General features: G+C 39.0%; 1 protein-coding gene across 1 annotated transcript; it reads left to right on the forward strand.

Annotated features, from left to right (window-relative positions):
- The first annotated feature begins 4239 nt into the window (after positions 1-4239).
- GRPEL2 (GrpE like 2, mitochondrial) lies at positions 4240-16281 on the forward strand. Its single transcript, XM_072400967.1, has 4 exons — positions 4240-4389; positions 10341-10539; positions 11267-11348; positions 12384-16281. The coding sequence occupies exons 1-4, from the start codon at positions 4313-4315 to the stop codon at positions 12713-12715; spliced, it is 690 nt and encodes a 229-aa protein (XP_072257068.1). The 5' UTR covers positions 4240-4312; the 3' UTR covers positions 12716-16281.
- Positions 16282-18885: the final 2604 nt, after the last annotated feature.

Below are 18885 nucleotides of genomic sequence, written 5' to 3' on the forward strand. Positions count from 1 at the left end.
GCCAAAGGATAAACATGAAACCTGCTACTGTTGAACTGTCCTTCTGAAACTGCTAACTACCTGGCTGCTATTCTGACTCTTGCTTTCAATAATCTGGAAGTATTAAAGCTAGTGGGTCAGCAAAATCCAGACAAGTAGTTATATTAAAGGATGGCAGCCTGTATATTTCTATAGTGACCTGCTTCCAATAAATTTGTTTTTTAATCACTCCTTTATAAAGGGGCAAATAAACCTAAAATAAAAGTTACATGTCTTTAAACCCAAATGCCAAGACTCACACATATGGATTACTTTTCAAATATCTTTACAAAACATGAGAAATATTACATTTTATATACATAGGGTTGCCACATTTTCAGCACAAGATTACCAATCACTGTGAATATACCTTTTTTTCAAGGTGTATAGGAATCCCAAGAAGGTATAATCCATTAAGTGCATGGTGCAGGTTTGTTGTTCAAATCGTAAATGATCTGGGGCAAAGGTTGTTTTTCAGACTATGAAAAAATGGGTGAAGGGTTGTTGTTAGGATTGTAAAAGACCTGAAGCAGGGGTTGTTTTAAGACCTGGATCAGAAGTGTGTTGAGACTGTAAAATACCTGGGACAGGAGATGTTGTTAAGATTGTAATACACCTGGAGCAAGGGTGTTGTTAGAATTGTAAAAAATGTTGGGAAAGGATAATGTTAGGATTGTACATGACCTTGGTCAATTGTTAAAGACATTGGGAAGGGGTGTTGTTACAAGTGAAAAATACCTGGGGCAGAAGTGGTTTTAGGATTGCAAATCACCTGGGGCACCCTTGGGGCATGGCTGAATAAAACCCAAAACTACTTACTGTATATCTGGCACAAATGTGAAAAAGTCCTTGTGTGTCTACTTTTTTTTTTAACAGCTCTTTATTACTGCAACATACTGCAATTTTCAGAATTAAGAAAGAGAATTTGACCAGATAGAATTTTAAAAAACATAACATTATCCGTCAGTCTTTTGAGGTCACGTTTTGGTGCATATATAATACAGTATTTGCAGGAGAGGAGTATATATGATAGGAGTGCTCACAATGTGTGGAGAATATGACACCAGGCAGTAGACCTTCATGAGCATATATTTCTTAGTGAATCATTCATTACCAGTCCAGTACTGTTTTTTATATGGTAATGTACATACATGGTCTGGTAGCCTTAGGTAACTTTGCTGTCTGTGCCAAAAAGTTTAGTATGGTGTCCCCAAAGAAAAGTATACCCCAGCCAATTTCAGTTAAGTTAATATGGGGAAATCATAATTTTTTTATATAGAATTCACACACAGGACAATGCAAAGTCCACATTAGAACATGGCAGAATTTAACACTCACTTAAAATGTAGGTAATGTTCAGCACTGCAAGTTGGTTGACTGCTGTGCACCCTTACATTTGGGGAATTAATGGGGATGGTGGTGATTGGTTCGGTACTGTCCACGGTCAAATGTTGAAATGCTAGTTTATTAAGAACCAGCACAGTGGTTGGAGTGGCTGAACAACAGACAAGGCCAACTGTGCAAGCTGACCAGGAGTTCCCATTGATCCATACAAACCATAATAGCAACACTGCAGGGAATAGGGAAAAGAGCAAGTAGCCAGACGGGTGCTTGGCCCATTCCTAAGGGTGATAAGTGATGTCTGCTGCCCTGAGGTGGGTCAAGCAGTCACACAAGTCAGAGGATGAGCGTCAGTCTGAAAATATCAAGCCATCAATGAGCCAGTAAAATGCAGCAAAGGCCCGAGACTGTAAACACAATCCAATACTAGCCAGGTGCAGACTGTTTGTGTGTGGAATTCCCTTAGCAGTCTACTCTTTTATGTTTCAGGCTGGGAAGATGCTAAGGAGACATTGTCTACACTGGGATAACAGTGCAGATAAAATATAAAAGCTTTCTTTTTACAATCACCTATTAAATACAAATTAGTGCTGAACCTTATTAGATATAAACACTTTGATCTTTCTACATACAGCTTTAAAAACGTTAGTCAGTACCTGGATTTTTGTATGACTAGCTTGGTCCAATCCCAAGGTTTTAGCAAGCACCCTTTTACACCATGGTATCTTTATTGAACAAATAATTTACACAAATAAGGTCAAGGAGAATGGGATGTTAACCTTTGGAACAATTTAGGAAGTTTATTCACATTTCAGACATTGAGATAACATCAGAGGATAATAAAGTGTCCTGCCCTAAAAAAAGCTTCATAAAGTTTAGGTACTGACTGAGTTTGTTCTCATAAAAGATCTGATCATGTACACCATGCCCCAATAATAATAACAAAAAGTAGTGTTCCTTAAAAGGAGCATTTTATAGTTATATTAGACAATAGTCTTGTAGTGATGTGAAGGTTGCCAGAAGGAACCACTGACCACACAGGTTACAAAGAAGAATGACACCCCTGAAATTGTCAGTTTCCTAAAAGCTTTTGTCATGGGATTTCACTTCAGCTGAGCAGCATTCAGTTATAAGGACTTCTGGTGCATATAATCATTCTTTTCTTTTACAGGTACAACTCTTGGGGCATACATTGATCTGAATCCTCTGTTATCCACTGCAGTCGCAGCACATTTAGATCACATTAGGGATTTTGTAGGAGGGCTATAGAACTGTAATTCCTATGCTATGTAACATCACCAATCAAACTTGTATGGCAAATTAGACAAGATGTGAGAAACATCTTAGCACTAGTTTTTGTTGTACATCAAACTGTTGGCAAGAGGTAGCAAGGAGGGTGTTTATAGTATTGCTTCCAAAAACCATATTATTATTATGATAATTAATAAACAGTATTTATACAGCACCAACATATTACGGAGAGCTGTACATAAATAGGGGTTGCAAAAAACAGACAGATACGAACCAAAAAGAGGAAATGTGTAAAAAGGATGATATGGTTAAAGACAATAGGTAAGACGGGTAAATAAAAAGAATCAGGAAACTTTATGTGTTCCAGAATTTTCAAGTCAGAGACCAGACCTCAACCCAACAGAGATGATGTGGCAGGACCCCATATCAGTTTTTCATGTGAAGGAGCTAAGAAGTTGCAGTTAACACTTTGGAGAAAATTCTTGTTAATTGACAGCTAAAGGAAATATTTGCTGTTAGGTTGGTGTTCAGTGACACATAAGAGCTCAGCTGTTTGTGTTTTATCTGCTTATGCACATATGGGGTGTACAAATTTTGTTTGGCAACTGTAAGCAGGGATGTATTTGAGACTGACCCTTTTTATTTGGCTTATCAGCTACACTATAGTTTATTTTTATTCTTCTATGTGATGCTTTTTATTTGGACACATTAGTTACTTGGAGGTTAACAAGAGGAATCTCTGAGAACTTTGGGGAACCCAGGTGATCTTCTGAAAAAAGTTTAGCAGCGGATTGCACAGCACAGGATTGTTGCTTTGAGTGCTCAGCACAGGATCGTTGCTTTGTTTACTGGACGTTTTGCAATTTTTAAAGAAGATTCTTTGAGATTCTAGATTTAGATTGGAGCTGGATGCTGCATTAAAATTTTCCTATCGTTTCTGTTTTGTGACATTGGTCATTAAGACAAGAGATGTTTTTACCCAGCAATAACTGACGGAGTTTTACATTTCCCTTTGCATAAAATGGCTGCACTCATTACTTGAAGCCTAAAACTAGCATAATCACAGGTAGGTCATTTACTTCAGCACGATTTACTCTACAGATTATTATTATTATTAATAAACAGGATTTATATAGCACCAACATATTACGAAGCACTGTACATTAAATAGGGGTTGCATATTGACAGATGAATACTGACAGTGACACAGGAGGAGAGGACCCTGCCCCGAAGAGTTTACAATCTAAGAGGTGGGGGAATTAACACACAATAGGAGGGGAGATATGACCCAATTTTTTCTACAAGAGCACAGTGTAATGGGATAAATGTTTTATAAACAGAAATGTAGTTAATGTTTGCACTGTGTATCAGACACACACATGGGTCTTCCTGTGGTAAGAACTCAGACATAGAAGTCTCCCATGTGACCAGGGTGAAGGATACACACAGCAGCTGCTGACACAGAGAAGTCTCAGCTGTGGGCGGGGTTTCACACGCAACTTCTTACTATTGGCAGAGCGCCAACAAGGCTCGTGCAGCCCACGAGTTCTTAGCATTTAGTGGGTTGGATGCTGGGAATTGTAGTCTCACACACCTCCCTGCTTCCATTGGCTGTTGGCCTTTCGGTCCTGAGAAGGGGGGCCAGCAGAGACATATTGCGCAGGCGCGGCGTTGCTGCTTAGACACACAGAGCGGAGGAAAGATGATGGCTGGAGTGAGAGTGAGACCTGTGGCTGACCAGCTACGGGTACTACTGAGACATGGAGCTTGGCAGAGCAGGTGAGGAGGCCGGAGGGAGTTGTTGGAGTTGTCAGTATTGTATAAATGTTTCCATTGTATAAGGAATGTATAGGCGGCCTTGCCCCTGTGTTGTAGTGAACTGTGTAATGTGTACGTAGTGGTCTGTGTGTCGAGTGGGGGCCCCTCTGGTTACCATGGCAACATAGTGCTGGCTGACCACCCAGGAGCATTGAGCTGGTAGGGGGAGGGTAGAAATTTTTTTATTGTGATTTCCTGCTAATTGGAAGGGATTACTGCTACGATTTGTCCCGATTTCCAGGGAAAGTCCTAGAGATGTGTCATGTATGCAGAAAAGCCCAGCCATGTGTGTGGGGGGATAAAGCCTTTGTTTTTTGGTTGTTAATCAATTGCCTTCAGTTGTGAAATTCATATTTTAAAAGATTTGTTTAAATAAATCTCCTTGTACGGTGATTGGGTTGGCTTATTGGGAAAACAGAAAAGTATTTGTTCTGTTCATTGGCTCTGATCGGTATGGCATCCAGCATTTTCATTTACATTGAGACCCATTTTTTACTTAGGTCATGGTTCAAAAAGGGGCTGAAAATGTCTTTTAAAATCCAGATTCCAATCAAGATATGCCAAGGCTCTCATCATGAGGGTATCGATCACTCTCCTGCAACATGTTTTATTCCAATAGCCCCAGAACAAAATATGGGGCCCCCTCCATTGATGTTCATATGAAGCATGGTCAGTGCTTTACTACTGGGGCCATTTCTCTCATTGGCCAATGCTGGTTATCTCTTTAGCCAATCACAGAGCTCCTATTTGTTTTTGATTGGCCAAACACAAAATTCTGCTTTTAATGTGAACAAATACCTGAACACCCACGCAAGAAATCCAGACAAATATGCCAACGGAATGCCGTTCATGTGATACAGAAAACTTTATATTTCTTTTGTTTGTGTATCCAAACAAGTATCACCCATATTGGGCAGCCATTTATATTTAGAGATCTTTTTTATAATCAGTACATTTATTTCCTGTGATCATTGGTTATGTATGGGAATGTCAGTGAAGCCTTCGGTATAGCTGTACTGATAACCTGACCACACACATGGACGAATTGAAGACATTGTCTAGTTCATAGGTGTTCTCCCCTCTGAGCTGTTGAGTGATTGCAGCACTTATTAGCAGCTGGTTGGTATTGTCTGTAGTGCCCATGTGGACCAGAAACCTCCATTGTCCTATTGTTCAGTGTGGGGGAGTAATTGTTGGCACATCTGCTCATTCATTACTAAAAAGGAGACATTTGCATTGATTTAAAGAGCAGGTTAGATTAGGGACAGCTTTGTCCCTAGACAAAGGTTTCAGCCCTTTAAGATAAATGGAGCCAGTTTATCACATGTAAATAAGATGTGAGTACACACCAGGGTCTGCATTCCTCAGGATATCCCACATATGTGTGTACTATTTACTACTTCTTTATTTTTCCTGCCCAGGAAGATTAAGGGTTCCTTGTATCATGACATAACTGTTTACATAACACTAGGAATGTGTCAGGGATGTGTTACCAGCGGATCATTAGAAACTTCCTGACCTGGGACCTCCACTTACATCCCACCAGTTGTGTGATTGTTGGTGGTCACATGGTCATCCGTTGTTACATAAGTGTGCTGTATGTTTGTGCTTTACACATTCATTCTCTTTTAATTAGCTGAGTGTACATTTGTGCCACGTTTTCTGGTCAGCCGTCATCTATTTTTAATGCATGTAATCACACAATTTTTTTGTTTGCATTTTCTTTTCTTTTTTTTTTTGTAGAAGAAAGAAAACACTCCTAGATTGTAAGCTTTTCTGTGCAGGGTCATCTTTTACTCCCCTGTTTCTGTCATTGACAACCCCTGTTTGATGTACAACGCTATGTAATATGTTGGCACGATATAAATACTGTTTAATAATATAATCCACCATGCTATGGCTGGGATTGGATGTGACACAATTAGTTTAGGTAAGGGCCCAGTAACGCCAGGCCTGTCTATTGCATGCCGGTTATGTTTTCTGTTGCTGTATGCAGCCAATAATTTCATTTACTTGCCAATGGACTAGAAAATTACTAGATTAGACTAGATAGCAATGCACTATAAAACACTGCTTTGTGGTATACATTGGCTGATGTGAGTTTGGGTGCATTGAATTTGAAAGACGTCACATACTGCAGCTGAAGGATCTATGTTATAATAATATATATGGGCTTTGTCACATGGTAGCAGTGGAGGCGCACTTAGAAACTTCATGACCTCTTTTGAAGTGTTGGGGTAGATCTACCACCGCCCAGTCTCAAAGACTATAAAATAGAGTTTGCCTTGTGTACAGATAAGATTAGTATCCTATTTGCTTTCCAACTTGATGTCACTGCAGAGTCTAGTTGCTGTGTTACAAATTAGTACATAATCTTTAAACCTAGAAACTTCAGTGCGACCATATGATAATAAACTGCATAAGGCATCAGTAAATACCACACGTTAAAGTAATCATTAGATTCACAGGTCTAGGAGGAATAAATTTATTAATCACATTGGCTCTTCTTTTTGCTAAATCTTCTTATTTTGTAGAATATCAGTCATATTAAATGACTAATAGAGGGCCTAATAGAGTGGATGTGATAGGATTTAACTTTCACAAAAAGTCAGAATCTGCCTATATGTGTCTTTGCATAAGCTGATTGTTTTGATATAAAGTTTTGAATTACCCCAAATTAGGTGCTTAACAATGGTAATTTTATGCTTTGGACATCTTATTTAGAGCCAAAAGGCTTAGTGAACTTATCGGCCATTTTCAACTTAACAAAAATCTGCCTGAAGGCAGATAACAAGATGCATGGTAATTTCTATGTTATCCAGATCAGTTTACTGGAAGTGTAGTATTAGTTTCAACGTGTTACCTGTGTCCTGGCTTAAGGGCTAAGATCTGGGATACTTTCACTTGTACATCAGCAGGTTGGGCCCCAGTAAAAGAATCTCTTTTTAATGTGCATAAAAGCAAGGATTAAGGGGGTGGAATGACCACTAGCTAGTAGGTTTGGGCGAGGGAAAGTTATTGTCTGCCATTTGTGTGTATTCAGGTTTGGGCTGTCAACATAGGCCATCTGAATGCAATTTAAATGTGAATGCCTGTAAAAATTTAATTGATAATCAGAGGGGTGAGGTTGTGTAAAGCTTTATTTAATGATAATCTGCAGTTTGAATAATTTTTTAAACTGACAGGTAACCTCCAAGAACAATTGTAATGACTTATTTTAGAATATTTTGGCTGCTGCAGTCAAGTTAAAAGAGACCTGTCTAATTTTGGTGAGTTTGGGTTACAGCAATGTTGGGTGTTGGGTGTGAAATACTCCACCTATAATCCACCAGCCATTCTGGAAGTTTTCAGCCTATCAGCTGTTCCACTGAGATAAGAGTGGCTAAGAGATCACCGAATCATCCTAAATAGTCACCAGAAGGCACAATGGTTTTGCTGTGCCTGGTATGATGTAACGGCATTAGGGTACCCAAATGGACAGAGCTAAACTGATGGGTTAGAAAACATTGCAGGTGTGTAGGCAGCGTTAGTGTTTGTTGAGCACCTAAGGGAGATTGTACAAAATACTTCATTACACAGTTACTGCCGCACCTCCATTTGAAGTTTTATGTAGACTAAACTGTTCATAGAATAATAGAACGAAAAATAATTATCTAATTACCCACATATCATTGTCCTGGGATCTGGAACAAGTCTTTCAACACATTTTCAGCCCAATGTACAATAGTTTAGTATAATAATTGCTGGATTGATTGTGCGTCATGTTTCTGGGGATTGATTACTATGTCATCAATTTACCTATATTCACCTATCCTGTTATAAGTGTAATTGTCTGAAATTCACTTGCACAGTTAGCTTGTGTTAAAGAATTCTTAAATTCTAAGGTTGTTTTATGAATCTGCTTTGAAGAAGAAATTGTACTGCTGTAAACTTTTAAACATAAAGTAGTTTGTTCCGTTCCCACATGGAACAGATGTGCAGCAAGAGGAGGAGGACTGAGTTTGCCTCACCCAGAATCCATTCTGCACCCTCTCCCCTTCACGTAGGCTCAGTCAGCTAAAGATTAATAACTCCTTTCTTCTGAAGTCAGACATGCTAGTTAGTTCCTCGGAAATAAGTGTTCAGGCAATAACACTGCAGTCAGTGTGTGAGATTTACACAATTTACACCTCGCTGTACATTCACTACAGCTGACTGTCATGTAATTGAGGGGATGATGTAGATCCTGGGGAAGATATCTAAATAAAGAAATATTGGGGATTACAAAAGAAAAATATTAATAAAGGGAGAGGTGTGCAATGGCAGCTTTCATGTTTGTCTTTAGGGAGGTTATATTGTGTACATGTGGTCAGATGGTGAACATTAAACTATTTACACTGTTATTAAGCATTCAGGACGTTAATTCACACTAATGCTGCAACTGTCCATGTGATGTACAATAAAACCCCATACATACATACATACATACATACATACATACATTGTTTTCTGCAAGTGCACTATTGTGGCTTCAGATATGTAAAGCAAACTATTATCATTTTTTCTTTTCTATTCAGAACAAAAAAGTTGGAGTTGAGCTTGGTTCAACAAAGATATGAGAATATGGCCAAAAGGAATTCCTCCTATCTTTGGGTTTTACTTGTTTTGTCAATAATGGGTCACTGAAGACCTCATAGCTAATGAATGACGTAAGAGGTCATCATGTCCTTATTTTTAGCTCTTGCAGATAGAGGTTAGTGGGACAAGTGTAAGGTGAGCTGTTTGAATACCAAGGTCTCCATAGTGTCTGGTTGAGGAATGTATTCATTGTATCGCACATTCCTAGCAACATTCTGGAGTAGAGATCAGTGAGTGAAGGGACAAATACTTTGCATCCTCGGTTTCATGGGCCTGCAATGCTCAGTACATATTATTCAATGATTTATTGTAATTCATTGATTGAAAATGTAAACAAACTGATGAATGCTGTGTAACTTATGAAGGGGCGAGGGGGAGGTGAAGATGTACTGGCAGGTGCAAATCAGTCTGTGGTAGAAATCATGGGTTGTGCTTAGTCTAGGTATGAATACACATCATAGATGGACCCGTATAGAGGAAGGTTTGTGAGGGTTTTGGAGGGTTTTCCACATACTTTTAGCTGAAAATGTGTTGGTCAGATCGGCACTAACTATATTCAGGGCAGACGAGCCAATGAACAGGGCATTATCAAGTTCCCTGCATTTGTTAGAATATGCAATATGGAGAATACCTTTACTAGAGGTATGTTCCTAGATGGCATTATTCCCTTACTGCCCAAACCAGCAGAATTTGGCCACTTCACTGGCATTCTGTATTCTGCAGTTTCAGCCAGTCTGGAAATGACTTTGTGGGAAGCAGCAGTTTGTAGCATGGATGAAAGGTAACACAAAACTCATTAGCCATCTATCTACAAGGACAGTACATGTGTTGACACCACTAAAATGTCTTCATTGTCTGTAGAATGACTCCTTGGTAGAACCTTTGAGGTCAAAGGGCATGACTTTTAAGAAAGTTGAGGAATCAATTTGTCAACAATGTGTTGACGGAACCGTTTATAACATTGCTTTAAAAAGACCAACACCACATGTCAGTTTGTCATTATTATTTCATTCATCATCATTTCTGTGCGCAGAAGCTTTTACAAAAATCAAAACTGTCTCAAAAAAATTATACATGATTCCTAGTGAATAAAAGATTTAATAAAAGGAAGATTAAGAATGTGTTTAACTTTTTGTAACTAGAATTGTCATTGGGGACTTACCCCGACATTTCCAATTCATTTATCGCTAGGAAGAGCTTTAGGCTTTTCGTTTTCTGTCCTGATTTTTGTTTAAAGATTACGTTTATCCTGCAATATTGCTGTGTTCCTTACGCACAATGTTTACTCTTTCCAGGTCTTCTGTATGTGCATGTAGTACAGCTCCCCAGCAGAGAAATACTGGAGACCAGACCACTTCAGGTAATGGTAATGGTGGTGGTGGTGGCAGCAGCGGCAGTGGCGGTGGTGACACCACCAAGGATAAAAGAACTTTCTCTGTGAGGGCACTAGAGAAGAAAGCTAAGAAGCTGGAGGAGGATGTGCAAGATTTAAAAGTGAGTTCTAATCCAATTTTTCCTGGGCTAAAAGTAATATAGAAGTGATCTGCATGCACCTGATGTGCAACTTGTTGAGGCACAAAGAGGACATTGAGATGGGTTTTCTTTAACAGAATGTTGGCTGCATTGTATGATTATGGTACAACATTTAGTCAGATAGCGTGTCCATTTTTGATTGAGAATTCCATAAAGTCCACTCCGGCACTCTGCAGATCACTTGGTACAAAACTCCTGTCCCCACACTTTATATCTACTCTACCATAAAAAGATGAATTCACTGAATTTTAGCAGTCATACCTTTTCATGCATGTTAGTGTGACAGAGAAAACTGTACACTCATCTATGTAGTGGGGGCTCTGTTTTAGGTACTTTATGTGCAAAGATTTTTGTTTGCCAAAATAAAAATCTGTGGTGATGGCTTGATGTTGAAAGTTGATTTTAAAGGAAATCTGTCACCAATTTCTATGATAAAGATGGCTTAAGCAATGTGCTTGGCAGGATTAAACCTTTAAAAGGTAACCTTTCAGATGGCAGCCAGTAATAGCAGCTCTAATGTGTCTATAATGGCCTGCCAAATAAAACCATAATGAAGCCTAACAACGCTGCAGTTTTAAATCCAAGGGTTATCGGAGACTCACTTGGAATACTTTGTAAATATTTGCTGTTTAAAGGGGTTATATATTGAAAGGAAGATAAGAATGTAATTTATCTTTTTGTTTGCTAGGGTCGCTATGAGAAGGCTTTACTCGATTCTGAAACTGTCAGAAAAAGAACTCAGAAGTTTGTGGAGGATGCTAAACTATTTGGTACGATTTTAAGCTGTAAATGATGTTTGACTGTTTAAGTCGGGGGTCGGCAACCTGCGGCTCTTTGGATGGGACGCTGCGGCTCTTTCTCTCATCCTATGTGAAACTACCGTATTTTTTGCCGTATAAGACACACTTTTTCTTCCCCAAAACTGGGGAGGAAAAGTTAGTGCGTCCTATACGACAAATGTGTTATAAAATAATTTAAAAAATTTTTTTTATCAAAAAACTTTATTTATGCGAGTACTATTTATTGTTGGCAAGAAAAAATTTTGCGGCTCTTAAAAAACTTCGAAATTTTGTAAATTGTAATTTTTGGCTCTTCCGACTCCAAAGGTTGCAGACCCCTGGTTTAAGTGAACAAACAGAACAAAAAAAAGGGTTCATTCTAACATGTTGCACACGGATGTCTTGTCACGCTGTGCGTGTGAAGTTGTAGGCAAAGCTGGATGTAGTCCAGGAAATGAAGGTTACTTTCGGTTGATGAGGGCAGAGTATTGAATAGAAATAACACTTCCTTATTCACTATGTATCCACAGAGGGTTGTCAGTTCCAGTATGTGATGCTTCCTTCTGATAAGTTGTGTATCTTCTGTACTACACTGCAGTCTGTAAACTGAACAACTTTTCTCCTAAATGGTGTCTTTGTTTTAAAGGGAAGTACTAGGACAAGATGCATTTTTGAAATCCATACCCTCCCCCCATACTTAAAGACGGACTGTGAGTTTCACATGTAAACTGTAATCTCTTGTCACTATCAGCTGCTGATCAGCAGTAGTTAAGATGTAGAGACGCAAAGAATTAAGTGGATCAAATTTACTTTTTGTTGTAATAAAAAAAAATATGTATGCATTAAACACAAAAAAGATCTTTTAACATTTAGGTGGTTCACATAAATCAGAAGACCACTACTGGCTTGTAGATAAAATATATATAAAAGTTTAAGGACATTGTATAAGGAAGCCTGGAGGGGAATCAACTGTACTGTGAAATATGTTTCTTGTATCAGTTTTTTTTTCTTTTTCTTCCCCCTCAGGCATCCAGAGCTTTTGTCGTGACTTGGTGGAGGTGGTTGACATCCTGGAGGACGCTATTGAGAAAGCCACCAATGAAGGATCAAATGACACGTCTGAAATCTTGACTAAGATTGAGAGCAAACTGCAGACAGTGTTTACTAAACACGGATTACGCAAAATGACACCAGTGGGAGGTGACTATGATCCTTATGACCATGAGGTTGTTTGCCATGTTCCTGCTGAAGGAAGAAGACCTGGAAGTATAGCAACTGTATCTCAAGATGGGTACAAGCTCCATGGTCGTACCATTCGTCATGCTCATGTCGGTATAGCAGTGGAGAAACAGCAATGACAAAGATCCCATCTATGTTCCTCTGAAGAGTCCCCTTTATTTATTCCATTTTGTTTATAGTTTAGACTGTTGTTCTTAGTGATCCCAGAAAATGCAAAGTCTCCACCACCTCAGGGGTAAACTTTGGAGTGCCTTATTGTCACCTTCTCATGTGTTATCTCTGGAAGTGAGGGACTGTCTCACATTTTTATTTATTTTAGTTTATAGATCAAAGGCAGAAATATTGTTAAATTTATACTTTTACTGAAAATGTATTTATATCCTATAGAATATTATTTCTAGTGGTATCCCTAGGGTATGAAGGTATTTACTATAGAACAAGCACTGACACAATATGTTGTTGTCAGTTCAGTAGTATATGACTGGTAACTTGGCCCCCATGAAATCTTCCAAAGTTGAATATGGTGAAGCAAAAGGAGAATTTATCTTGTTAAATAAAAGTTTCACGTTTTTGTCCTCATGGAGCCAATTCTCATAGACCTTTTCATGCACTTTAAAATCTAGGTACCTATGTTTTGACCTCTAAATAAAAGTGCAGTGGGGTTTTCAGTATCTGTACAGCAAGGGTGTCAAACGCAAATACACAGTGGGCCAAAATTAAACATAGACAAAGTTGCAGATCAAATTCGAAACTGAAATAGCACTAATGCAATTCCCTGCGTCAAGAAAACAGTCCAATGCGGGGCCACGCATAGGCAGAGAGGTTGCTGCTCTATAGACGCGAGTGATGCCGGGAATTGCAGTAGCGGCGCTATTTCAATGCAGCAGCGGACCAGCTGCAATTCATGTTGAGATTTCTTTGGGGGCCGAAAAAAGGACATTGCGGGCCAGAGTTTGACACCCCTGGTGTACAGCTTACGCTGCTGTGTGTGAGGAGGGCTGGTTCTGCTCCTGATGTCAAAATGTAACTAGCTGCAGAGTAGTGTACCGAGGGCCACTGACCATTCCCGCTTCTGTCATCTGTGGTCCTCAACTTGCCAGCACTGGTCTTCAGTCCTCTGCTTGTTGGAGACCTCTGCTGTAGACTTCTAGGCTGATAGGACTTCTTTTATTCTAACAAATTTTTTTTGCATGATCAATTCTCAAAGTTCTCTCAAGTAGAAAACCTTTTGCACAATTTTTCAAGAATTCAGCTATCAAAGTCTATCCTGTGCATCATCATTCACTAGAATTACTTTACCCTTACCCCAATCTGTGATGGTGCCCATATATTTTGTAGTCATAATCTCATTGGATTTGGCTGTATTTATATCTTGAAGCCTATTTAGTTCTATGCAATGTGGGGAATTAAGGCGGATGATCACAATGCAAGGACTCAAATTTGGCCCTAAAACTGAATTGAATGCTCATTGCTGTTGTACACCAAAATCCACAGTCTTGTTAATTCATATCTGAATTGCTGCGGAATAAAATGTTGGTTGGCAGCCGATGATGATTTCAGGTTGATAATGTAAAAACATTGACTAGCTCTACTGCCCCTTTTAGAAATAATGCAAGTATGCTCTGATAATCATTCCAGGGACATTTTCAGAACTATTGTAATGGCCTCTACGTGCACATCCTTTTAGCCGTGTTGCTCTGTTACACTGTAATGAGTTGGCAACAATTCCAGGGTACCTCGCACTGCCAAGCAGCAGCCAGAGCCATCCTCTGGCATTTTTCTATTTACATTTCTGGTTAGGACTTTATTATTTAATATTGACTGCAAAATTTACTGTGCAGTTTTTCCTGTACTAGAGCCTGCATGGAAGGCTTTACATTCCTGTATAAATGTGCCATGATTGCTTCCATGCAGGCTCCAGTGATCACAGTTAATATTTGAGGGTTGGATATGGGGTCACATGTGAGCACGTTAAGAACTGGTGGTTGTTCACTGTTCTGGGACCTACTCTGATTAGTCAGGGAAGAGAATAAAGCATCTAGTGTTGTCATTTGAGGACAATGGGCTTTTCTCTGTTTTTCTCTTTTTAATAGAAAGGTCTGTTTTTTTTATGGGCATTCTTATGTTTCTGGTCAGTAGAGCAGCCACGGCAAAGTACAGCTGAGCAAAATGAGATGTTTCACAAGTTTCTGTGTACAATAATGGAGGACACAGATTTCTACTAAACATGCATCTTTTAAAACATAAATGCCTTGTATATATTTGCTTATATTGCCAGCAAGCATCTGTAAAATACATGTGTTTTAGTGATGGTAAGAGATATTAAAACTTACTCTATATAGTCACCTTTATACCTTAAAGCAGCACAGTAACTACTTTGTAGTATTGTAATGCGCTGTATAAAAGAGGAATGGTTGGGACACCTTGTATGTAAAATTATATTTATTGTATGATTTCATTGACAAGGCTGAAAGAGCTTGTGGCAAAAAATTAACTTATTTTAATAGTGAATCTCATAATGGACTGACGAGAGCAGACATTTATATCGGCCATACCTTTGGCATTGAATAAAAAAAGTGAGTCAGGACAAAATATGGCGCTGCACACTTTCAGTAGGTATTAATGGCTATAGTGTGCTGCTAGTGAGCATGCAATTTTTTTCCTTTTAGGCCTTTTGGAGAATGTCTCGCTACAAACGTTTCTTCTTTAGGGCATTTGGGGAAAAGTAGTATTCCAAGGACTGTAGGACTGCCACTTTTGTAGCAAAGCATTCAGACATTAGTGCAGCAGTAAAAGTGTCTGACGTTGCCATACAGGCTTTCCCTAATTCACCAGCTAAATCCATCGCTGACACTTACCAAACTGATTACACTTCTAGGTAAAGACCACATTTGTGTGGTAAAAGACAAATCAAAAATTGTAAACTTTTACTGGTGCATGCTGGGAGTATATTTTCTAGTAACTAGTATTATGCCTTTGTATGTTTAGTGTTTGAGTATAAACCATGGTGGCTTCCTGTTTTCTACAAGGCCAGAGAGGTCCTTCAGGCAATACCTGGTATTTTCCCCCAGCCAGTTAGATTATTTCTTTCATTCTCACATAAAACAATGGACCCATGAAAGTGAGAATCTGGTGAAGGGGCGACACGAACAGCTGTTTACTTGAGGGAAGTAAGTGCAGTCCATCTGCAGCCTTATGTTTATTGGAGCATAACACGTCTTCCAGTTTGTCATTATAATGCTATGTATTTTGTGTGTTTTGGAATTTATAATGTTTTAAAATGTGTTTTTTGAAGGGGTGTAAAAAATATAAAAAAAGGGGGATAACTAGACCAGCATTTCATGCTCTGTCCTTACTTACAGCTCCCAGACATACTGTATGTTATATGGGCCAGTCACATGTACTGTATTACCTTATTGGTGTGCCACAAAATACAAAAATCTACCTCTGTGTAAATAACAATACTTTTTGTGGTGTTCAAATGACCTTTCTTGTCTATGTAAATACACAGTTTATTCCTTCTGTAAAGGGCCTAACCCCAGGGCTCCCTGGGGGCATGTGACAGTCATTGTGCTGTTGGTGGTCTTTTGGGGAAAAGGGATTACTGAAGCATGAAATTACTTTTTATTCAGGGGACCAGATTTATAAGATATTTGAGTTTCAAATAAAACATTTTTCTATGCAATCTTGAAGTTGTCTTTACTTTATAACTACTACATATATTATAACTGCTACAAATGTTACAGGCACTTGTATACAGCTTTCTTAAAAAAGAAGGAAAAACCTCAGACAGATATAATGGAGAGGCATTCACACCACTGTAGTTAACATGTGAAGCTCAGTCCTATTTTAAAGGGCACCCATGTACTTGCATTATAGTACCCAGAACAGAGGAACAAACAAGTTCTGTACACACAGCACTATTCTGTTCTACGGAGAGGGGGGAAAAGCTAGCAGCACCCCGCTGTTCTCTTCATCATAAGAAAGCACAAGTAGTAGTCCTTCTCTATCAGTCCACAGCAAATTATTGAATAGTGTCAGGGACCCGAAGTACACGTGGCAGATTTTTGCCCAAGACGAGCACGACCATTTGGGAAACAATCCGTGTGTGTGTGTGTCTTACTGCTTTCTGGCACTGTTAGTGTTCCCTTAAAATGTCAGTAGGCCAGGAAATAAGAAAATAAAACGGAGCACAGGAAAGCAGTAAAGACCCAGAACGATTTTCAAAACCTTCCCTACACTTCACATGAAACCAGAACTGAATTACTAGTGCCACATTGTTTGTCGTTTTTGTCTTTTGAATACCTCGGCATCGTGATTGGCTTGGCCTGGATGATGTAACTTCCTACTAATGTTACTTTGTCCTGGCACAGAATCAAGCTGATCCCGTGTGGTTTAATGTTCACATACAGAGGGTGCTGACAGCTAGGCAGGAACATCTATAACCGAAGACTTCCACAGTCTCTTCTGTCATCATGCATATACTGTCTGCACGTAGAAAAATATATTTCCTATTTACATGTTTGTGTTACAACACACTGGTGTTAGTGAGTGGCTGTTGGCACTAATAAAAAGATTTCTCATTCAATATGTAGATTCAAATCTACCAATGTATTACATATATAAATATATATATATATATACCGGTGTGTGTGTGTGTGTATATATATATATATATATATATATATATATATATATATATATATATATATATACACATGAGCTGTACCAGAGGAAACAATAGACTTGTCCAAACAGTTCTTCATTGCTACATAAACGGCTTGATGATCATCTGATAAGATGGTAATGCTTATCTATCATTTTTATTTCTCCCTACAACCATCCCAAATGAACGGAACAGAACCTTGGCAGGAGAGTTTGTGTCTTAGATAATTCCATATTCTAAGTAGGATCATTCCATATCTGAAAGAAAACAAATGCACACAATGTCCATTCTAGTGCTTAACAAGTCAACTGATAAAAACCAACTATCCTGGCCAATCTAACTATAGGCTGCCCCTTCCGTCTCCTGAACATTACTGATGGTTAGTTGGGTACCAATCAAAGTGGGACATTATAATTTTGGAAAGTAAAGTTTTAGTGGCAGACTTCAAATAATGTGTGTGTTGCATCAAGATGGTACATTCATTATACTTGGCATAGAATGTTGATTTTATCATGGGGAGATCTTTTCAATGATGACATTATCCAGCTACCCCAATGCACTGTGCAGTCCCCATTACTATGGAGATAAGTATTATCAGCTCTGTATTTTGCAACCTGTCCATGATTTCCAAGGACACCTCAGGACTTTAGTGTTGTTGTCCCTGAATCCTCTAGTGGAACTAGGTTTGGGAAACTTTAAACAGGAGTTACATACTCAGAAGCTGTCCAGTGGTCAAAGAGGAACATGGTGGACCCAGAAGACTCGCAGACAAAGATGGTGGCTTTAGGGGGGCTTGTACATGCTCCTCCACTGTACTGTACATGCTTACTCTGTATTCCTACACTATTTCAGCATCTCATGTCATTAAAAGCTGAGACATGTCAGACATTGTCATCATCATTTCATGGATAGAGGACAGCTAGCATCATCTAACCCAGTGTTTCTCAGCCAGGGTTCCTCCAGAGGTTGCTAGGGGTTCCTTGAGCAATGAGCAATTTGTACCTCTCACTTTAATTTACCTGACACCAATGATCTGCAAGGGTGACATTATTCCCACTGGTTAGCAATGTAAGAAGCATACTAACCACACTAATGTACTGTGAGTTGTGTATGAAATAGGAAACACAAAGAAGGCTGGGTTTTAGGTGGCAAGTGTCAAAATTGTATTTAGCATACCAACTTGTATGCCATTTAACATTTATGCAATTTAACATTAGTGTTCTCCCCAGCCCCTTTTAGCTGGGCGTACTACCCGGCTGTTTACTGAAGAGTTAGATCACAATACAGGGTTACCACCCGCCTACAATTTCTTCCCACCCAGCATAAAAAAATGCCTAGGTTTAGCACTGCAATTGTTCTGCATTACACATATAATAGGAATCAGGCTTTCCCTGTAATTCAACATAAGAATATGCCTAAATCACTAAACAACAACTGCCTACACAGATGGTATAAAGGTAGGGTTGGATAATGTCTCGATCCTGACGCGTTTCGCCACGTGAGCTGTGTATACAGTAATTATAGAAGAGGTTCCCTGAGAACCTGAAAGTTATTTTTATGGGTTCCCCCATGTTATAAAGGTAGAGAAACTCGGGTTAAATCCTTCTCTCTCCAGCCTTACTG

The sequence above is a fragment of the Pyxicephalus adspersus genome, chromosome 2, assembly GCF_032062135.1.
Source record: "Pyxicephalus adspersus chromosome 2, UCB_Pads_2.0, whole genome shotgun sequence".
NCBI classification, from domain to species: Eukaryota; Metazoa; Chordata; class Amphibia; order Anura; family Pyxicephalidae; genus Pyxicephalus; species Pyxicephalus adspersus.